The sequence below is a fragment of the Labrus mixtus genome, chromosome 5, assembly GCF_963584025.1.
Source record: "Labrus mixtus chromosome 5, fLabMix1.1, whole genome shotgun sequence".
Taxonomy (NCBI): domain Eukaryota; kingdom Metazoa; phylum Chordata; class Actinopteri; order Labriformes; family Labridae; genus Labrus; species Labrus mixtus.
In genome coordinates this window covers 21,735,156-21,759,249 of record NC_083616.1, presented here as the reverse complement: position 1 = coordinate 21,759,249, position 24,094 = coordinate 21,735,156, and the positions used below count along the sequence as shown (strand labels likewise).

Below are 24,094 nucleotides of genomic sequence, written 5' to 3'. Positions count from 1 at the left end.
CTCCTATAAGAAAATTATCGCCTGTGAGATTTATCAAGCGGACCTTGCTTGTGTGTCGATAATGTGTATTTGAAGAGAAGTCACCCTGGACGTCTGAAAAATCATCTCTGAAATTCATCTTGACAAAATAAAGTTCAGCCCCGCAGTGTTTTTTATCTTATTTATAATTTCAGTCCTTCACCTTGAAACCTTTACTCGAGAATCCGTTATCTTTTTCTCTCCCCCTCATATCCTTCTCTTTCCAGAGTAAACCCTGACCCTGTTATTACAGTTATACGGATTAAAACAAAATTACCAGTCTTGCATTGACTCTGAATATTTATAATGGCATATTTTGAGTGTGGAAGATAAATAAGATGCAGCAGATTCTGTCAATGGTTATCGTAAGACCATCCACTGAATTTAGTTGAATTAAGATATCTGTGGTTAAGAATTACCACTCCAGCTTGTCAAAAGAAAGAAAAAAATAGGACATCTGAATGTGGACGGTGTAGAAATTGATACAACTGCAAATGAGCACCATCTGCGTATGGATCTTTAAAATGTGTTGTTGCAACTGCATGAATGTCTTTATGCCTGACTTTGTTTAATCAGCTACATAGAATAGATCAAAGTAGACAGCGTGACAACTGCATCAGAACAAACATCAGCTTCCCTAGCCTCCCTGATCATGTCGCTTAATGCGAGTCATTCCTTATGAACTGAAATGGCCGACATTTAGCTCATGCCTCCATCCCCAAAAGCCAGTCTCACGTGTCACCAGTGTTTGCAAACAGTTCAGAAAAGTCAATACATCCAGAGATTGATGCAATGGCGGGTCAAATATGGCAGAGGACACATCACGCTATGACCGGCGGGCAAATGTGGCTCACAGACTGAAATAATTGGCTACGTTATGAGAGCCAACAAAGAGACCAGTGTGGTCAGGCTTAATGCAAGCAGTAACCATTTAAAATATCAATAAGATTAGAGGGTTTACGTGACTGTAGTGGCTGGTGCTGAAGTGCAACCAGTCCAAACTAATTACTTAAACTAAGTGAAATTGATTCAAGCTATAGCTTTTTGTCAGATCCATTCAGCCTGGGTCCCAACAGAATCTGGTATAGAACTTTACTCTCTGTTATTTTCCACTACAGATGTAACATAGATGTTGAGCAGCAACACCGGTGGTCCAGGCTAGGAAATGCAGATGGTCCTCTCTCCAGGCATCCATTTTTTTTTATCCTTCAGACATTAAATCAGCCTCTGCAAAGGTCTATCTACTTTTTGAGTGTGCTGGAAAGTGAGGTTCCAGGTTTTTGAAACATGAGTGAGCAGTGCACAGGGAATGCCACACTCATAACATCCTACTTCAAGAGGCTCCATCAGTGAGAGAGGTAGAGTGGTATATACATGGCTTGTAAAGAAAACAGGTAGAGAGAATAAGAGAGCTGGGTCATTCTCTACAGCCATGCTGTACATCAGGGCTGTGTGCACCAGCAGTGATGAACTGTGTCGAGCGGGGAGGTGGTGACATGACACTCTCTTCTGTGATTACAACTTGACTTTTACTATCCTCTTATGAAAAAAAACCACTGCAACAAGAAATTGTGCTCTGTAGGGCTCTGTGCATTTAATCAATGTATTTCTGACTGACCATCGTACAAGCCAAAGTCTACACAAAGAACCTGCCTAGAACATTAGGGAGTCAGCAGCCCTACAAAAAACTCTGCACTTTAGTCTCAATTTGTTTCGTTCCACAAATTGATGCAGTTCCCTCCTTGATAACCCAAAGAAATTACCCTGCTTTCAAATAAGGATAACGTGTTATGGACATAAGTTGTAATCTAAAAAAACTTTGTTCACATTGAGTTACTGAAACTTACAGAAAATCTGAGTTATGGTGTTAATAATCATATCTTTATTTTTGAAAATCTGCTTGCCAAATAGCAAACAACAATAGAAGTCTTTATTTTAATTAGCAGGATAAACATACAGGCGAACACAGAAATAAAGGAAATCTGTGTTCCAGAGCCAAAGAGCTGTTTCATGGTCCATTTACTTGCAAGGATAAAAAGCAAGCATCTTGGAGGCACGTGCCCTGCATGTTCTCTAACCTGTGAAACAGATGGATGTTTTAGAAAAAGGGAAGCTAAGATGAGAAATCCTGAAACATTCAAAAGAAATGTAATACTGAGAATGGCTGATTGTCATGTCCAATATATTTGTTAAATAATACGTTTTATACTCCTGTTATTTTTGATAAAAATACTTTGAGAAAACTGAGACTAATGTAAATCCAAAGGATAGACCATGTTAAAAGACAATATGCTATTTAAACTATTTTACAAGCTCTACATCGTTGTTGCACCAAAACCAGAGCAAAACAAATACATTTCAGCATACAGATCCAGAATGTGGTGGCAGGGAACATCTTTCATTGTAGAGGGACATTTGGTAAATGGTAAATGGACTTGAGCTTGTATATTGTTTTCTAGTCTTCTGACTACTCAAAGTGCTTTTACACCGCAGGTCACCTCGGTCATGTAGCTGCAGAGATAGAACCTCTGACCTGCCAATTGAGAGATGACCAAGTCTACCACTGAGTCACAGCTGCCAGATTGTGATGAGGTTGGAAAATCCCCCCAACATGGTCTTTCCATGGCATCTCCTCTAAGCTGGATGGGCCAAATCAACTCCATAAGGAGAGGTTAGTCAGTTTTGTGAAGTTAAACTGCTACCCTGTCTTATTTCATTGTAAACCTGTTCTTTCCAATCATTTGAACTTGAGAGAACAGTGGTTCATCAAATTGTCACATCTTCCAGATGTTGAAAGTCCCTTATCTTGAACCTGTAGGTGAGCCAAAACACCTTGTAAAAGAGTTAATAACTTCCTCAGTTATTGTGGAAAAAAAGGTCTCCAAAGTACTTCTATAACCAAGTCTTCTATAGTATTCAAGCAGTGAGAGTTTGACACTATGTGCAAAGTGGCTTCAGCCAGACATTCCCAGTTCAAATGTGTTTGGAAGGCATTGGGTCTTAAAAAGTCATCAACCTTTAAATGGTCAGTCAACCCCACAGTCCATGATACGAACAGAAGTTGCCACTTGGAAGACCATTCCAGCCCCATGGTTTCTCTGTTATCTATTTGAGCCTTAATGTAACAGTGCAATACTATGCCCAGTGTTAGACCCATCCATCGACCCATAAAGGCTGGATACCCCAAACAACTGCCCTGTGAGAACAAAACACGCTTTTTCCACTGACCAGCTGGGAGGCTGTAAACATCTCATCTGTGGTACCTCAGTATCTGTATTTAAGTATTCAAGTGAAGAGCTTACAAAGACATCAGCAAATATTGTTTTGTCAATTTGTATAAGCTGCAGTGCTTTTTTTGCTAAATAAAAAAAAATATATATATTATGCAGGAGATGCCTGAGCTGCAGTAACTAAACAACACTGCTGTAAAAGGGCGAGGTTACCTGGTTTTGCGTTCTTGCAGCAGGCTTGTCCTGGTGGTTGGCGAGGATAAGGAAAGGCAGTGTGCAAAGCTGGGGGTGCTGAAGGGCCGAGTGGAGCTCGTTGCGGGCAGCCTCGAGGTCCTCATCCGACGAGGCACTGTCCAATACGAAGACCACACCCTGTGACCCCTGGTAGTAACGACTCCAGTATTTTTTGATATTGTCTGCTCCTGTCAACAGATGTCATCACAAATGTGAACTTCAAGGAGTGTTTATGTTCAAAGAAGTTTTTACTGTTGTTGCCATCATGAAAAAACATTAATGAAAGAAATGCTAACACTTTTCCTGAAATTGAGTATTGTTCATTGTCAGAAATAAACATTTTAAGTAACTTTAGGAAATGACTTTAAAACAAAAAAAAGTTCAGTGAAATTATTGTTTTGCAAGTAATCTGAATTTAGACCCCCCCAAAAAACATAAAGAACCCTTCAGATAGAGAAGTAAGAAACATTGTAACAGACATACAGAAAAATCATCAAGACATGGCATAGAAAAAAACACTAATACTTTATAATACCCTTGTATTAGACCTAATCTCATGTATGCATTGACATTTATTTAGAAGGGCATCTCTTGTTGTCTGGTAGATTTTTTTGTAACAAGAGCAGCAGATAGTTTCTTGGACAAAGGTTTTTAAAAAAAAAATGTTTACAAGTAATTACTGCAATGTTGTTTTCAATGGTGTTCAGTCATTTTAAGAATAGAAATCAATGACGTACAATTTAATCCTTCAAACATCAACGGTATTTGGTTTGTCTCAAGTTTCTCAACAGTGTTCTACTCATTGTTAAAACAAAGGAATGAACTTCAAACTTCTTAAAGTACACACATATTCATTGGATTATCTGATTGGAGTCTGGGCAAATTTTCAAGGCCACACTGACATTAAGTTCACAGCGAAACACACATGGTTCCAGTTTGTGTGCTAATCTGGAACACAAACGTCTGCTCACAATGGTTAAGTTCAAGGAACGTTATTAGTTGTAAGTCATTTGAGGAAGAGACTGACATACTCACAATGTGAGTCAGTCTGCTCACTTTTCCTACCAATTTCTTTCGCTTGTACTACCAGCCTGTCCTGTGCTTGTTGAAAGTGTAAAGGTTTTGAATGAGAAATAAAATTTATAATTGAGAAATTTAAACCTAAAAAACATCTTGTTCTTCTATTTTCCAAAACAATTCCTGTTCACTATCTTTAACTAAAGGGTGCTTCATCAGGGTATGTTTGAAACCCATCAGCTCATAAGATTAGATAGACTCTAAACTAAATCTTAACCACTTCACTGACTGCCCTGTAACCTTATTAATATCTCACCTGAAGGTAGACATATGATTAGAAGAGCTTAGTGGGACCTTAATCTTAGAAACCCATGCTCCTGCCAAATTACAAACCTGTCATCAATTTTGGGTCCTGTCAACCCGCTGGAAACCCACACTATTTTGGATTTGGAAATGCTTAACCTCTTCAAAGCACATCTAAAACACCTCAATCTTTACCTAGAAGTGAGAAAACTTGGTCTGCATAGCATTTATGTCAAATTGTCATCATATTAGTTATTTGTGCAATATAAAATAACTGCCTGATGACAGCTTCTATTACTTGCTGTGGGAAGAAATAATTCATACCAAATAACATGATATGCTAGTCATATCCTCTGTGTTGCTCATGCTCAATAAGCATTTTGACATCCTGCCTTGGAATAATTGAAATCCAATGTAACTGACTGAACACAACTTGACCACAGATGTTGATGTCCCTTACAGAGGAAACAACAAAATGCAAGCCAACAGGGGAAGGGTTGAATTAAGGTGGAGTGTCAAAGCAGAGTCAGTTATTTTGCTCATCATAGTTATGTATTTTGTGTACTCTGACCTTTTTACGACAACCTGAAAGTTCCTTTCAAAATAAACAACTAAATTTGCTTTTGTAATTTCAGATTTACATCTTTTAAAATACTTGTTTTTATCTTGTTTTTAAAACTTAAACTTTTCTTTGACTCAGATGAACACTGTCCTTTTCACAACATGTTTTTCATGATGTTGTCCTGTTCTACATGCTCACCAAACTTATTAGCATCAAACACAAACACTTACACATCTTATCACATTGCATACGCAGGTCCACTTGTTTTTAAAAGGTTGCACCAAGTGTGGTTAAAATTATCCTCCATCTGCTGAGGATTGCAGAGGAACTGTTGTTTTGTTACATTTGCTCATATTAAGGTAACTGCCAAACAGTGATGAAATGTGAGGCTGGCAAATGTTTTTAAATTATGAAGTGCTCTCAGTGACATTTGCCTCCCTTCCCTCACGTTCTCCCCTTTCCTTCCTTCTCTCCTCCTCCTCCTCTCCTTCTCCTCACACCTCTCAGTGGAGTGGAAAGCTATCAGACAAAGTGGCACTTGAGAGATTGACTAGGAAGTTTCTCTCATCTTTGTCTGGAAATGGTGGAATGTCCCTCTTGTTTCATTGGGTCTCGTTGGCAACTCCTGCCACCTATTGGTCTGATGGGAGGATTTCCAAACATGACATCATGATTATTGGGGGAGGCTGGCAGCCCTGCTGTTTAATGAATCAAGTACTCCATGAGACAGACCTTGTACCGTTCCATGTTTTCTCCATTGCTGTCTAGTGTCCTGCACATTAGAACATTCATGTAAATTTTCTAGACTGCAATGCAACCATATATATATATATATATATATATAAAAAGCACAAAGGTTGTCTTCGCAGCATGACAAATTCACAAAGCCTTCCGTTAAAATGGACACTGTGTCTCTTACTGTCTGTGCAGTACTGACTCATTAGTTGGAAGACTTTCTGCCTCACTTATTCACTGTCTAAGTTTTGACTGTTTGATTGAATTAGTTGATGGCTTTTACAAAGACCATGAACTAAACAGATCATGATCTAAGAAGAGCTGGGCACATGTCCGTATTAAACATTTATTATCTGTGTTATTTTTTGTAACAGTTTTTTAATGTAGACATTCATTTGAAAAAAATATCGGAACATTTATTGTCCTCTAAATTTGGTTTCCATTAAATGTTATTTTCATGACTTCAATTAACTTTCAGCAACTCAAGTCAGCTGACCTCTACTCATCCTCTTATTGGCTATAGTAGCCTAGAGCAGTGAATGGAAGGTCTCAATTGGTCAAATGAGATGTCAGTCAAAAGTTCAGAGTTCATGAATTAGTACAGAGAAACAGTTGAACAGCAGTGGACATTTTGAATCTTTATGGATGTAATATGTTTGGATTAAGTCTTTTTACTGGATTTGGATGCAGTAGGACTGTTTTTGTTGTAAAATTATGACCGCAAGAGGACAGTAGCCTCAACCTTCGGGGGTAAGAAAAATTAATCAGAGAGACTTCTGTTTGTCGGTGGTCTAACAGGTGTGTAGATATTGGCTGCTGTGTTGGATGGATCATGCTGGTTTACATGGTCACACAAGAATCGTAGCTTTCTAGCGATGTTTGACATGAGTGATATACACAGAACAGCAGTTGTTTCAATGACGATGATATTGAGAAAACATTCTTACTGCCCCATGTGTTTCAGTTAAATATTTACGGGATTAACTGATATCAAAGTTAATGTCATGTTAAGAGATTAATGGTTAACAGAGTTAACAGATGAACTAAGCCCACCTCTGTCTCTAAGTCTAGGGTAACATAAAAAGATCACATACTGAGTGATTAAGAAAGATTAGTAACATATCCATGGTCCCTTTACACCTCAAGTCTACTTGTAACCTCAGATATGATTTACATTTTTCAGTTCACTGGTCACTTGGACTTTCAGCTGTTTTCTTTGCAGGAAAGCGTGACAACAACATATTCCAATAAAGACACAATACCTTTGTGGCATTACATTTTACCTTCTTGTTTTACTGATGGAAATAGAGCCATGCTTTCCAAGATGGATTGTTTGATGCAGAATGGTTCATCTGTGATGTTTATGTTGGTTTATGGTTATGTTTCTTATTTAACCTAAACTCAAAAACAACTCAAGAAGTTATCCTAAAGTGAGACACTCTTTAAATGTACTCACGTTTCATACCAAATAGAACCTCAAGAAGTAAACAAAACAAATAAAAAAGAGAAAGCATGTAAAGGGAAAGGTTGTTTGGTGTGACTTTAACACTGCAGACCATATTCTTTCTTTTAGCTTTAAACCTGTTTGTTCATCAATACTCTGACGACATTTCAGTCAATATTACACTGTGCAGACAAAACTAGTTTTCAGGTCTGTGATGTCAGACAATAACCTTCTCTCAGATCAAATAGCTCAAAAACTGATCTGAGGAAATCAGTCTCCTGGTCCACCAGTCTTTCTCAACCTCATAGAAAAAAGCAACTTTTTTTGAATCCCCTTAGAACAAAAGGAAGAGCGTCTGAAACATGCAATGTAATGACTTATTCAATGTACTGCATGCAATATCCACATGTTAAACATGTTTACATGGTCTGAGGTTGGGGAGACATGAATCTTAATGTATGTGCTAGGCTTCATAGATGTGATGATTCATTTTGTATGCACAGCCAACTGCAGCAGGCAATTACATACAAGTATTACCACTGGATAGCTATAGATATAACTCTTCTGTACATACTAATGTATCACAAATGTTGTTGTAATAATTATAATATAGAACTTTTTTAATAGAAAACAAACAGTTATTGTTTCCCATAAACGTATTAATGTTGTGTTGTCAGAAAAGGAAAACTTTTCAAATGGGTCACATTGAGCCTCTTAGTGTAGTTACTTCAGCTGAAATGGGTTAAGGTTTTTTAAAATAATTTTAACATGTCTTGTTTTCTAACTTCTCATTGACAAAACAATTGGTCAGTGAATCCAAATAACAGTCATCATAAATGTGTTATTTATACATTATAAAATGCTTGCCTTTCCTTAAATTATTGAACATTCAAATTCAAAGTTAATTGTTCATCTAATTTACTATCCAGTGTGGAGAGAAAACTGCAGTATGTTCATCTCACAAAGACTTAACAATGAGACTGTGCATAAATGCATCATGACATAGAGTCTAATGGGAGAGAAGTCAGCCGTGAAGCTGGGTGGGATATTGGCTGTGTCTTTGATTAGCACTTTTTAGGCGGAGTTTGGTTTTGTTGAGTGATGGAGACATTATCGTTCAAGGGCAAAAAGTGAAGCTCAAAACATGTTTTTAACCAAACTGAAGAGTACATGTCTCATTTCTGCAGAAGTGATGATATGAATAGTAGTGAACGGGGACATTAACGAAAGCAGATATTCACTTGTTACACACATTCAGCTGCCAACCATGTTTGATTGATCATATTACTTTTTCTTTGGCAAAGCGGGACTATGAGTTGATAAATCAAAGTTAAGACGCAAATGCCCGTAAAACACGAGGAAACTATTACACTGAAAAATTAAAAGCAGACATTATTTGGCCTTAATTCAATTTGTCTTTCAGCTGTGTTTACACACTGGTGTTTGTGACATCATTCAAAAATTCAAACAGCTTGTGATGGTCTACGTTTCAAAAATGAGTGACCAAAGATAAAACCTACTACCCAATATTGTTTCAAGTGAGGCTACTGTTGAGGCATGTTCTGTTTGTTGTTGGATATCAATGAAGGTATGGTTTTAGATTCCGAGGCAGCTGCAACAGCACTGTCTCGTATATTTCTGCCTCCAATCTTTTACGCTTTTTGCCAGCTTTTATCTTCTACCAAACACAAATGTGTTGCTAATCAGGTCTTTTCTTCACTCTTAAAAACACTGAAAGCAACCCTCTTTGAAGTGTTCTTAACGAAAAACAGACAGTTCTGTGAACAAAACATCTACAATACAGTGATGGGAGGGAGTGCTGGGACTGGGGAGGGAGGCCTCTCGTAATAAAGTTTGCTTACTTCATTGAGGAACAAGCTGGGGCGGGAGCTGGAGTGAGGTGGAAAACACTTCAGCTGTTGATACACTCATCAACCTGCAGTGTCAGCAATGTCTGTTTTTAAGTAAACAGTTCCTGTGTGAGGCCTGGCCTGAAACACAGCTCAATCCCTGCCATTTACGCAAAGCAATAACAAATCATTAATGATATCTGCTTAATCTGGTTTTAATGGTTAAAGATCCGGTAGACAGAGCGTACCAGCATAGCTTAATATTTGGAATAAGAGAATATGTGTAACTATATGAAGTATCTTTATATTCAGAGGTGGGCACAGTTACTCTTGTACTTTAACAAAGACGTTAGCTTCGATTGCAGTTAATCAGTTAATTCAGTCAATATTTAAGTGGAGTTCAAATTAAAATGAACAATAACCAGCAAACAACAACACCAGCTTTTTGTAAAGTTTTTAAGAGACCATGAATGCTTAGGAGTCTCAAAATTAAAACGTGACTGTATTGAAAGTTTTCAAATAATAGAAACTTTTATAATATATCACCTCCCTTGACGGCCCCAAACACTGAAAGCAACCCTCTTGAAGTGTACCTTCAGATAGGTAATATTCATGTCAAACATCGCTAGAAAGCTGTGAGTCTTTCTGATTTACTTTCTTACCGTCTAAAGGTGGAGGCTATTGTAGTCATGCGGTCATAATATTCCAACAAAAATGGTCCCGTGCATTGGCAACAGTGGGGATTCGGTACCTTGCTCAAAGGCACCATGGCAATACTCACTAAGTGAGCTGATATCTCTCCAGCAACCAGACCAACTTAAAAAAAACACTCAAATCAGGTAATATCCTTGAATGAGGCCCCAAATAGAGATCGGTTACATGTCTAGTCTCAGAACTTCAAAATCAGAACAGTCAGAACCCAAACACATCACATCTGCTTTAAACCCAAATGACAATTTACAAATTATTTATATTCTGGTCAGTTCTTTTCCAATTCAGAGGAAAAGCATCCCTGAAGGGCAAAGTAACACACTCACTGTGGTCCTGTTTGATAGTAACAAGAACCACGTTGGGTCTGTGATGACTTACATGTAGTGGTTTTGTTCTTAGATGTACTCGCATACTTTCTTTGGCTGCTGCCGGGCAGAGACACTAGGAAATGTGCTTCAATGTTTTTTGCTCGTCATATTATTTGTATGTGAATTAGATCGATTAACAGTGGATGATTTAGACTTTGTAACTGTAAAAACAAGAAGGATATCGGGGCAAATATCCAACACTCCACTTTGAATCAACAGCAACGAGTGGTAATCATAAGGACTACTTCTTCATCAGCTGTCATTGCGTGGCATGAAAGCTCACTGTGAAAGGGCTCGTCTAGACTTGACGTCATGTCACTGTCCAGAAGTATACACACACATTCACACATTCCTACACACACACTAAATAGATTCCTCCCTGTGTCCCCGGAGGTGCCTTTCCCATCTAATCCCCACACCTGCACCAGCTGGGTAACAAATGCCTGACACACTGAAGGTTGCCAGTTGCTAAATATTCAATGTCAACTATCTGAAAAGACTACATTAATACATTTTATTCAGATAAGTACAAAGGGCTTTCGTTTGACCACCATGATGCCCAGTTCTGCTGCAGTGCTGCTGCCTGCTGATTCAATTCATAGTGTATCCATCTCTTAGTGCAGGCTAACTTACTATGGAATACATAATCCTCTTTTGAGATGCAATTGATTCCCAATTATGTTTTCAGATTATTAAATAATAAGTGAATGATAATAGGTGCCATTCAGGTAATATTTACCTGTAATGATTGTCTGATTTTTATTAAAAGGCCATGACAGACCCAAAAAGATTTACCACCTTCTTCAATTCATCAGAGTTGAATCAATTTAAAATGCAGTGCTCATTTGTGACTCTGAAGCCTGATGTTTGTTTTTCTGTTTTAACCAGAAAAGACCACACAGTTTGTTCTCCAGCATCCACGTGTGTTTCATTTAAGCAAATCGTCTGCAGAAACATGTCTATTCATTTAATTTACAGTATAAGTTTGAATTTCGATTGAATTATGTTGTCCTCTCATCCTTCCACACTGCTGTTTCACCTCTACTTTACCTTTTTTTATGCGTATACAAATATTCTACTTTCTCTGTAAAACATGTTGCTAGATTAACAGGTTTTACTTCATTTACAGCAATTTCAACCAGCATGGGAACTGTTTTTTTCGTTTGTTTACTTTATGCAAGAAAACACATTTGTACATAAAGCCACAAGAACTGGAATAATTAAAGGCATGTAAAACACTAAATGACAGAGAAAAGTCCTGCCTGATAATGACAGTAAGACAGGGTTCTTTATCAAGGCCAGGCAATGTGCTCAAATCAATAAGCACAGAGAGCTTGAACGGATTGAAGATTAAAAGAGATGAAAAAGAGACAAAGATGGAACAAATAACACATTCCAGAAGCAATAGTTAAGAGAAGACGGGATGTGAGGCAGAAGGGAGAGGAGGAAAATGAAAAAATGGAAAGCATAGTTAAAGATGAAGAAAAGGAAAATGTAAAACAAGCCAGGGGGGACATCGATGATGAATGCATGGTTGGACAAACATATAGCGCAGTCTGAATCATTGCTGACTCCATACATCACAGATGCACATAAGCTGCTTTGTGCCTCTGGTTTAAGGGACAGCATGGGCTTATGACGATCCGGCCCAGTGCTCTCAGGTCAAAGAGAGTTAAAAATTCATTATCAGGCTTGCAACAATAAAAAATACAGTCAGCAGTCAATTACACCGTCTGGGGTTCACAGGCTGCAACTTTTTAATGGTTTTGTTCTTAAACCAACTCCAAGTGCCATGTTAGGGTCACTTTCTGTTCTTTGCTGTATGCAAGAATTCTGTGTGTGCCAGAATTCTGTGTGTGACAAAGGTGTTGACCCTAACATTTGCTTGTTTCCCATGTGTCCCTTCCTGTTAAACCTGGACCTAAATCTATTTTTTGAAGTGGGTTGAAAAATTATCAGACTCAGCCTGCCAAGCAAAGAAGAAGGTTAGAAAAAATATAACGGGGTGTACTTCTCTGAGGAAGAATTAAATATTTTTTTACTGCTTTACCAAAGGGGCAGGTTTTCACATTTCTTGCAGTAACCCACATACAGGACTTGCTCTGTATTTCCTACTGTAAAGGGAGAATACATCATTGACATTGAATGTAATGACATTCAATGGGCTTTTCATTAGGAAAAGAAGGAAATACATGGGAAGTGCGTCACTCCTTCAGGCTCCATAACAAGCGCTTCTTCCCTTGCCTTGTCAAGGCTCATCTGTGAGAACCAGCCACAAAGGTATTGTGCAAAATAAGTTGTCTGAGGTCATGAGTAGTTTTTCTGTGCTTCACAATTTGCATCATCTTTCTGCATCATTGATGCATTGCAAAATAACATAAAACTAAACCAGGCTTGTTTGCTTGTTTTACAGCCATGGGGAAAGGGAGAAAAAATACTGACAGAAATGGGAAGTGTTGGGAAAGTTTCTAACTAATAGTGCAGAAAGGGTTGTACTAATCACAAAACAATCTGAAAAGCTCATTATGAACATTTTGCAAGAGCACCAACTCTCCTGACTCCACATTTACGTCACAAACATTTGGAACTACAAGAACTACATCCACCCAATCAAGAGGGTGGCACGTGGACATTTTTCCTCAGACAGAAACCCTGCTCTAGAGCTGTGCTCCAAATAAGTAGTCAGAAGAGGCGTCAAAACATCATGTGCTTGTTTTTACCATCTTCGACCCATCCATAATGTATGGCACCATAAATCGCTCTGTGAATTTACGAGAAAAGGAGCAGGGGAGCAAGGGTCCAAGCAGGGGGGAAAAGGGAAGAAGGGAAGTGATTTCATCATCCTTTGCGGTGGTGGTGGCAGCCCATACTAACTTATGTAAATCAAACATGTCATCCGTGGGATCACTGTTTTTCCAACCACAATAATGTCCCGCTAGACTGGCTTTCAACCAATCCAGAAAAACCTCTTTTGAAATACCCCTTATGCACTCTGTCCATATTTGGTAGCACCCTCGTTGGTGGTCCCCTGGTGCCTCTTTGTGTGTGTTAAGTGTGTTGGTAGCTGTGCATGTATGTTTTTCATCTTTTCAGGAGTCTAGGTTGGGTGAGCCTCAGGAAACATGCACTGCACCTGTCATGTGCCTAAAGTCCACAGACAAAACATAAATTATTTAAACAACTAAATAAGACTATGAGTTTTCTTATGTGACATGTAGGAGAAGGGAAAGCACTGATTTGTCCCTCTATCCCTTTAAGGACTGGAAGTCTCCCATTGCTTTTGTTCTGTTTACATGACTCAAGCTCCAGATCACTCGTCTGTGCTTATTAAACCACTTCCTTGAGTTAGGTGCATTTCCAGGAATAACGGAGCAAATTGTACAGCTACTTCAAAACACACGAGCAGGTCTGACGTCTGTACACAAATGCCATGCAACCAAAAGGTGTGACGCTTCAGGAGCCAAAAACTAACATGCTTCTGCATCCCTGGTATACACAGTTTATTTCATTAAATGAGATTGTATCAGACCAAGTTTTATAACGTAAAAGTTGAAGAAAAAATAACGCTAATTGGGGACATTATATATTAGGCTGTGTTTTATTTAATGTTGATTGCAGGAAAAAACTCAGTAATGTCATGTGTCCACTAATGCTGTTTGTTTGTTTTTTGCGCTGGCATGGTATTCATTACAAAATGCGGTTATACATTTACAGGGTTTAAAAAAAATGATTTTATTGTTTTGTTTTGGTGAGTCACTTAAGCAATTCTCTCTGATACTCGGATACTCTGAGGTTATTGTATGCAGCAGCCACACTCTATTTCACCTAGAAGAGATTCAGGCACGGATGCACACAGTGGATTTCTAGTGCCAAAAGAGGAAAATGTTAATTTATATCATAAATGCATTACAGGGCTGAGCATGCATTTCTTACCTCCAAGTTCTTTTACATTCAAGATGGCATTTGGAAATGGCACTGCTTTGATGCTGAAACCTAAGAGGAGAAAAGTTTCAATCAGTGACTGTAATGATTTAAAGAAATTCTGTGCATATGTGTTGACAGAACATGTTAGATTGATGAGAGTATCCTTTCAATATTGGAAATGAAATTTAAAACACCACATTTTATAATTTAGTTTCCTCACGATATTTGGTGTACCTTTTCCAAACTGCCAGCTGGTGAGCAAAACAAGGACTGACATCATATTGGGATTTCACAAATGAAGGAAAATAACACTTTGTGTGGTCCGGGTTAGCACAACAGAAAAACAAGAAAAGCTAAACAGAAAAGTGTTTTGTTCCGTATTGGAGTTAGCGGATAGAAGCTATGCCTAAAGCGCTGCCATATTAATTATGTGGTGTGTTTCTACAGTTTCATCCGGTGGGAAATACGTAGTAAAGACACTCATTAAGGGAAGAGATTTAATGTTGCACAAATTATGCTGAATTGTCAATGTGGGACATATGATTATGATCTATAAACTTGTGAATTGACTGCTAAATGTGGTTTTTAAGAACACTTCAACAGAGCAAAATGATGAAGTAATAAGTTAAAGAAAATGCTCTAAACTTCCCCCTCATTGCTCTTCTTTATCTTCCCTCTGTAGATGTTGGCAGGCACTGACAATGCTGACAGCTAAATCTATTTTTAGATGAGTGATGTTAAATTATTCTGTCAAGTTAAGTAATCAACTTTTTTTTTTAACTTAAAGTGTCTACTCAGTGGCAGATGCAGACACAGAAAACCAGTTACAAGCAACACATTTAGGAACTACTCTTCATTAAGCTAGTTCCCAATGACTAAATCTAAAATGAGACTTCTGCAATAGCTCAAAGCTTTCTGCTGACAAAGCCAAGGGAGGATAGAGAGTCAGTATCCTTGAGGGACTGCATCGAGTATATGGAAAGCAAAGCGTTGACTACCAAGAGAATGATGAACTAACCCTATTGGCTTCTCTTCTGGACATACTTCACACCAGCACCCCCACCTGACCAGAAGAAGAAGCTGAATATTGGCTGGTGAGATATAGCAGAGTGTTCTTGCACTGAGCACTGGGACCTTGGAGGATACTGAAGACATGCTTCCCCCTATTGGAAAGCAGTAATACCTGTATAGCATTATCCATGTGTAATCTCATCGAGAGAACAATGTGTTCTTGAAAGCTTACATGAGAGGAGGTACATGACTCTGTTTAAGAGCATACATACATTGTTACTATAGAACTGTTTTTTTTTCTTCTGTTTCATAGGATATGTGAGCATACCTGTTGTAGGTACAATGCCGTCGCCACCCTCACTACAGAGACGTGAGAGCAGGCTGGTTTTTCCAGCGCCTGTCAGGCCAATGCACACCACATCATACTCTGGTCTTGGCGGTGGAGGTCCTTTACAGCACAGTGCCCGGAAACACTAAAACAAACAAACAAAATCATTAAAATGTTTGAAAAGACCACTTGTTCTGGGACAAAACAGGTATGATTAAGATTTAGCATTTAAATAGAAACAACTTATGGACTTGAGTAAAACCGTCTTGGTCTAAGCTTTAGTGCATCTCCAACTCAGTAAGAAGGCTTTGAAGGCCACTAAAGCCGCCTCAGTATGATGCAGCATGAAAACCTTATCAAAGATTGGTCGTATATGAAACACTTCCTGATTGTCATTTGATGTAAGATGAATACATAGATGTTTCATTCATTTTATAACAGAATTTATAAAAGTCGACCTTGAAATAATTTGTAGCAGGGATTACAAGCGTTACTTGCATGCATCTACACTCTAACGTAACATGTTTTTGTCTGCAGTGTGTATGTGTGTGTGGGCCCCGTATGACTGGCCATTATGGCAGCCAGAGGTAGACCTGTCACTCCATGAGTCATGGCCTGGGACTGAGGACCTGCTGTGAGACATTAAGGGGCAAATGCAGTGTGAACCGTGAACGAGGTCTTTAAACTTGTGTGTGGAGAGATCAGTATCCAAAACCAAAAGAAGATCTCTTTTATTAGCAAGACAGGAACCAGTCTGGACAAGGTAGGGAAGACACACTCTCTCTCTCTCTCTCTCTCTCTCTCTCTCCCATCCACTGTATCACATTTCAGGTGGAAGAACATCAACACAGATTGCTTACTGCCTTTGTCAGGAGACAACCCTGTTCAACACACTGCTACTCTGCTCAATCAAAGGCTCTGACAGGAAGGAAAACACACACACACACACACACACACACACACACACACACACACACACACGTGTACCTGAACTGCTTCACATCTGTGCACACATTCTCCAGGTGTGCTTGGGCACGCCATTAAAAACAGGGAGAAGCAGATAAACAAATGAAAGGATAAATTAATATTGTAAATAGGCAGCCTGCACATCTTAAAGAATTCCAATCAAATTTGAATCCAACTTTAGCTCAATTCTTATATGGAGATTGATCAAGCAAAATGTACAAGAATTTTCCTATGACAAGCAGCATTTGCTGCAACCATTGGACTGTTGCAGCCTTGATTCTTCTGCATACCCCCAAACATCAGTGACCACCAGGGTCAGTTTTCAGAGCCATGCCAAAACAAAGCTGCTGTTTGATGGAGATGTGGGGAATCTGCTTCAACAGAACCAGACGTTGCCTGAGCAACCCCACCCCCAGACTTTTGGTGAACCCAACAGTCTGCTCAAACAGGAAACTTTCTCCTATTCCGGAAAAACAGTAAGATCAGAAACACACGCGCATCAGATGGGGGATCACATGTTAAAACTTGGCTTGACGAGGTCATTCTATTCTCTTTGATGCTTTTTGCTCCTCTTGCAGCCTCTGCCCCCACCTGTCTGTTCTAAAGTAAAGATTTGTACAGAAGGTACAATCTGCCCCCCAGCTGTCAATCCCATGAAATTATGGTCCTCCTAAGGAACATGGAGGTTGAGATGAGGTGAGATGGAGGAATAGGAGTAGCTTTGAAGTTTCTATGAATTGGAGGATTGTTGTTTAGTCACATGCTTATGAAATATTACTGGGACAAAATCACAAGAATGCAAAAGCCTTACTGGCTATGTGGGAGAAGAAAGACAGAACAACTCCCAGCCCCTCTTGATCCTTGTACACGGCAGATTTCACAACAGTGAAAGGAGCATCCAGGGCCTGACCCTAGGGTCCCTGTGTACACAGTGGGCCCTGTGAGATCGAGAGGGATGGGAGCTCCCACCCCTGGCCCTTCCCTGACAGCACAAGATTGACGAGGAGAGCTTGTTCAAAATGCTCACAGGAGAAAAGTAAATATGTCCAAAGACCTTTGCTTACCTCGAGACATGCCCCTCCCCTGTCAACCCCACAAGCAGTGATCTGAGAGTCAGAGTGCTGTGTCACTGTTACCGAGAGATCAACTGAGACCATTGGATGATGACTACCTCCCTAAATCTTAAAGGCATCCAGACCAACAGCTGAGATTAAAACTGTAAATTCAACAGTTATCCAAATGTTGTTGGATGTACAGTATGTTCACACCTACTGAAAGGGACTTAAAATACTCGCTAGAGGGTGGTTACCAGACCCAAGCCCTTCTGAACCTGTTGGAAGCTGATGAAAACATATGCCTGTGGAGGGTTATCATTGATACTTATTTTTTTATGGTAGTAATGATACTACCACTCGCCACATGTGTGCATTAAGGAAAGATAAAGATAAAGATAAACTTTATTGAATATTGATATTTATTGAAATTTGTGCATTACAGCAGCTCCAGAAAACAGGGGATGGGAATATAATTATTAAAAATAAAAATAGAAGTTAAAATCAAATCAAACATATTTACATCAGTTAAATAAAAAAAATACAAAATTACACAGTAACTACACAGGAAAGGGTTTTGTTCTTAAAAAAAACACACACAGTGTGTAGCATGAGGTGGTGATGCTGTTAAAGAGTCTGATTAAACAAGGGTAATCTTTGAGAAAAACTAATAAAATCTTGCAACTTCATCCCAAAATACAATCCATAAAAGGTCTGCCATTGCTTGACTTTATTTATTGGCTTCCTCTGATAGGAATGGACATGTTTTAATTGTGCCTCCCTAAAGGACTGGCCCAGACATTACCTCACTGTTACTGTGAAAGCTGATTAGCTAGGCTTTATGTAAATGAGAAACGCTGACAAATATGAAGATAACTTAAGACACAGCCAGGCTGCATTTTTCAGATTCAAGTATCGTTAAAGATAATTGACAGAAAGGAGGAAAAAAACAAGTCCCATAGCCCTCAAGATGTCAGGAAACTAAATGGGTGACATAACTGGGTTTCCTGGCAGTGGGTCAAGACTTGAGCAGCAACAGAAGCAGAGGACACAACTGTTAGTGTACTAGTGTTTGTGTGGGAGCGGTCAGGGCAGACCCAGAACTCTACAACTTTAGACAATATTACCTTGTTAATTAAAAGAATACACATAAAAATATAAAAAAGAATATACAGCTCATAATCAGAGTTCAAATGCACATCAGTTGGTAAATAATTACAGCAGTGACTTTTTCTCCAATGTCTACCCTAAAACATTACAGACATACCATATACTACAGCATCACCACCGTGGAGACTGCTGATCTTACATGACCTTCTGTTCATTTGCATACTATTAACATATGACCCCCTCTAGATATCTGAACAGTACATATATGGAAATAGTTTGAGGCACAGGGTTCAACTTCTTCAAACTGACAGGTTCAGTTGGAGTTGAAACATTTTATGGAAAACTGTTATAATAAGTGAGTCACAACTCATCATGTTACAAATTCACCTGATGTAGTCGGACAGAACAGGAGCCATGCTCTTTAGAGAAAATCACTTTTTATTTTTAGAGGCAATAAATGTGAGTTAGAGGGAAGCCACAGCACAGGACAGGAGAACGGGCAGTGTCATGACAGCATGGTCCAATCTGAGGTACCCCAACAAGATTCCAGTTTCTATGGATTGGTTTTCTCCCTGCTTCAGTTGTGAAATAAATTCAAAACACTGGGGTCAGCAAAGGACACATGCAGCATATGGCCAAAAAGTAGTCCTGCAGTCAGAAATGCTGCATATATGTGCATTTAGATTTTCCGCCACATGTGAAGAATAAATGCTCATAATCAATCATAGAACGAGTACAGATTCCAATTTTTACCTGGTCTGACCTGCTGATTCAGATTTTTGGCCGATGCCTTTCTTTAAAGCACTGTAATGGACCTAAATGAACCCCTCTCTCAACTCAGTGTTTCCTGTCTCTCTTCAGCTGTCCTGTCTAATAAAGGCAAAAAGGCCCAGAAAACAACTTAAAAAAAGAAAGTTTACTGATTCACTCTCTTTAGTTGATATCTCCCCGACCCTCGAATCTTTTTCTTCTCTGCTGACGGAAACCTCACAGCAACACTGCCCTCATGTTAGCTTGTTGCGTGTGTGGCCGTCTGTAGTGTTTGTGTTGCTGAGCTTTCAAAGTAATCAGTAAAATTCTTTAAGGAACATATATTAGGGGATGTTCAAAGGGGGGAAATTAGACATCAGATCATCATCTAGATGAAAACAATCCACTCTGGGAGTCATCCAGAAAATCCTTAAGGACTGCAAATCAAAAATAATTATAGTGCCCTGGTTTAAAAGCAGTAAGTTCCTGATGACTCAGTCACCACGATGTGGATACATATTGTCATAAAAAGGGGGTGTTTATCCGGAAACTACGGCTACAGAAAATCTGTCACAAGATTTAGATGTAGATTGGTTGACTACCTGAAGCCAAATCTAAAGCATACTTTGTTAAGCCTACACCTAAGACACACACAAGCCATTGCATCAAAAATACATCCAAATGCAAAGGGTTGCATTGCATCAATTCCACATTTTTAAATAAAGTATCTCATTCTGATTTCTCAACACAACTGTGCCATGGCGCACTTCCTCTTGAAAGGTATGGTTCACATCAACAGTTATGCTTGAACAGTTTACACGCATCACAGAAGTGGTGCTAACGAGTGTTAAAATAACCGACTTAAAAAAAAACGGTTCAGTGAAACACTTCAGGCATCACTAGGCAGACCAAACTACCAACTATAACTTCCTCCTCGTCTGCCAATTACACAAGCTGGGTATGTGTATTTCCCAACAACAGTGGAGCTTGTAAAAGAAAGAAGAGAGGGGGAGGAGAAAAGGAAAAGGACATATGAGACACTTGCTTCTGGGAGTCATAGCTTCCACAGACAGATAGATACAGGACACGGACGGGCAAGCGGGTGGTTTTTATTTTTCCAGACCAAGTGTCGGGACAACACTTGTGTTCAGGGCTCACTCGTGACCTTTGGAAATGACAGTCCTTTATATGGCCATCCCAGCGGAGGAGTGGCGCTAACAGATATGTGTGTAATACACACCAGCCACAGTCATAACACAGGACTGCAGAACCAGGGGTAAACGGAGGGCGGGATTGGAGAAGGGCATGCAGGAAGATAGCCTGTCAGAGAGGAGAGGCAGGGTAGAGGGAAGCAGGGAGGTGGAGGGGCTGCACGGGCTAAAGGGGGGATGGAAGGGGCACATTCATTCATCCTCATTCATCTTCTCCCCCCTTCAGTTGTTGTTGTTATTTGCCGCTTTGAAGCTGGATGGGGGGTGCACGGTGGGACAGAGAGTGGCTCAGTACAGTGAGGGAGAGGGGTGTGTGGGGGCGCACTGCATGCCATTCTCGTTAAGAGGTGAGAGAGACATGCTAGACACACAAGGCTGCTCGCTGGACTTCCCATGCTTAGTCGTTACTGCGACGACCACAGATGGTTTCAGGCCTGGGACACTGGCACACCTCGTCAACACAACCACCTTTTCTTCTGCTTTGTGAAATGAAACATAGTCAGACCAAGACTTTGGGTTGCTCAAGTCCTCCTGATGCTTTGATCACACTTCCTAAACCCCTTACCACCACATTCCCCTCAGTGAGGAAGCAGGCTAGATGATACCAGATGCGTTATGCTTGTCACTATGATGTGTTTTCTGTGATGAGCACTGTGACATGCTTTCAACTGTAGCTGTAGAGGATGACATACAAAATTTACTGCACTTCAAAAATGATTGCTAACTAAGGACACTAAACAGGTGCCATTCATTACCCCTGCTTCAGAAATAGATCCCTCTACCAACACAGACACCTACATACACACACATGCGCACACACACAAAGAAACCTATGCACTGAAAGAGTGCACTACAACATTTGGAGTATTCGCAACACTCCCATTCCACGCCTCAATGCACATCCAGTTGCATGGCATGTTTTTTATGTAGTTAATAATGAAAGTGTTTACTGTTAATTTCAACATCTAGAAAAACAATATCATAGAGACCTGCTGAACTGAAATGACAGACATACAGCCCTAACAAGATGACCCTGTCTGCACCAGCTCAACATCTAGTCTGGTGAAGTAGACCGTGTCTTACTTAAGTCGGCAAAACACCACACAACCCATTATGCCCATGTGTCGGTGTTTGTTCGGGGAGGCCCTGATTTAAAGCTGATTTGCTTGTCACTGTTATGCAGGCACAGTATTCCCTTATAAACAAGCACGCTCTCCCTCACTTTCCCTCTCTACCTCTCTCTCCTATCAACCCAGCTAGAAATTCATTCATCCCACTTCTCTGTGTCTGGCCCTCGTTTAAGAGCACGAACACTATAGCCCTGATGCTAAGGTGTCTGGACAAGGAGACAAGCTGGAAAACACACATGCACACACACACTCACACACACCCACCCACACACACACACACACACACACACACACACACACTGCGAAAAAGGCACAGAAATGAAGCTAGAGCTCCCCCCAGCTTCTGTTGGAACACAATGCATCAATTGCATGGCCTCAGTTACTGTACCTGAAATATTGATTTCTGGTTTTAAAAAAAGCAATTTGTGTTTTTAACATTACCATTTTTTATGTATTTTATAAGAAAAAAGGGTAGGAAATCGCAACAGTATTTTATTACAATACGAGTAAGGATGCATACTGGAACATTCGCAGAAAAATAGATTTCCGCAACAAGTATAAAGTTCCAAAATGCAGCAATAAAATGAGTATTGCCTGCAACTTAAGAACTGCGATACAAGGTGGAGTTTTATGTGACAGAATGAGGTAAGGGGATCAATTGACAATGTGGAGAGTAAAGTCCACTTTTTAAGAAACAACCATGGCATGTCTAGACTATGGGGCAAGATTTCTGTACAACAGCCTGGAGCAATCCCCCCTGCTTTTTCAGTAAGCAGCTCCAGTGTTGGCCTTCTACTATCTTGCCTTACATGGTAGCTTGTGACCCTGCATGTTTGAAGAGGAGGTCAGATCAAAGGCGGAAAAGCCGCCTTGGAAATTTGGGCTGAGAACGGATCTGTCAGGAAGCCTTTCCCACTGGGCTCACTTGTACTAGGGCCCAAGGATCGAGTTACCACCCGAAAAACAGTGACAATGAAAGAGGAGGCGATGCTAATCCACGTACATGGACTCAACTAGCACTGCACCACCAACACCACTAATAATGTAACCCCTCGAAACTCTCACCGCTCAGTATCTTTGGGTCACCCAGAAACTACACCAACCTCTCATGCACCCCCTTCCCCCTGCAAGATTGCATTTTTATGCACCACCACCTCACCCTCCTCCCCAGCCCCTTCACCCCAAAAACACTCAAGCTTCATCACAGAGGATTAACAGGAAACCCTGACACAAGCCATTGTTAGGGAGGCAGAGGGGGCTTGGGTGGTTTTGCCACCCTGAGTAGGTCTTTTTTTTTTACTGGGGTTTGTGGTGCCTTTAAAGGTGGAGACTGCAGAACTTCATGGCCTCAACCTCCTTTCTCCCATTCTAATGTACACATGCAACAACATCCCCAACTTCTCCTGCCGGTTGAAAAGAGGAGGTTTGGTGGTGTGTTAAGAGTTTTTCTGTAGCAGTGAGCGTGGTCTAAGAGATGAAGGATGGAGCATGGGAGGGTGTATTTGTAGGAGCCAGTGGGATAAAGAGGGTGCTAAGAATGAGGATTGTGTATATGTGTCTGTGTATTTGTGCAGCCGGGGGGTTGGGGATGGGTGTCAGTGCTGTAAATCTTGATGTCACTGACAGGAAGACTGTTGCGGACCATTACCATAAATCTGACAAACACTAATTTGATGGGAGGCTGTATCTGTCTGGTCAGGGACCAGTCTAGACGCTCCTATTGAGGGGTCCTACAGCGTAGCTGTTTGTTTCAGCACCATCTGGATGTGGCAGTAAGTGCCCGCTGCTATGGTTCACATACGCATTACATACTGACTCATACAGAAACATGATTTTGAATTCATTTCTGTGATGAAATAGACGTAATTTCCTGCAGCACTGTGGGCAAAACCTAGAACAACAGGTTGCCCATAATACCTTTCGGTAAATGGTATGGAAATTAATGATATTATACCATTTGCATTTTCTTACCTTGCAAGTGTTTCTATTTATTTAATTCTAGCATATAAAGGACAACCAATTTTATGAAACTACAAAAAATATTTTTTCCGATTAAAAAAATGTCTCTTTAATCCTGTAACGTGTAACAATTTAAATTGGTAAGAATGTGTACTGTAATGTTTCTAATGCAGTTATTACA

At 39.9% G+C, this 24,094-nt stretch overlaps 1 protein-coding gene across 2 annotated transcripts in view; it reads right to left on the bottom strand.

Annotated features, from left to right (window-relative positions):
- Positions 1–24,094, bottom strand: part of LOC132974467 (ADP-ribosylation factor-like protein 15) — a 99,147-nt gene that overhangs the window by 41,578 nt on the left and 33,475 nt on the right. For both annotated transcript variants that reach the window (XM_061038543.1, XM_061038542.1), the window contains exons 2-4: positions 15,736–15,880; positions 14,406–14,465; positions 3,462–3,670 (exon numbers count right to left, since the gene is read on the bottom strand). In XM_061038543.1, coding sequence (XP_060894526.1) covers positions 3,462–3,670; positions 14,406–14,465; positions 15,736–15,880 — 414 coding nt within the window. The remainder of the gene's footprint in view (positions 1–3,461; positions 3,671–14,405; positions 14,466–15,735; positions 15,881–24,094) is intronic.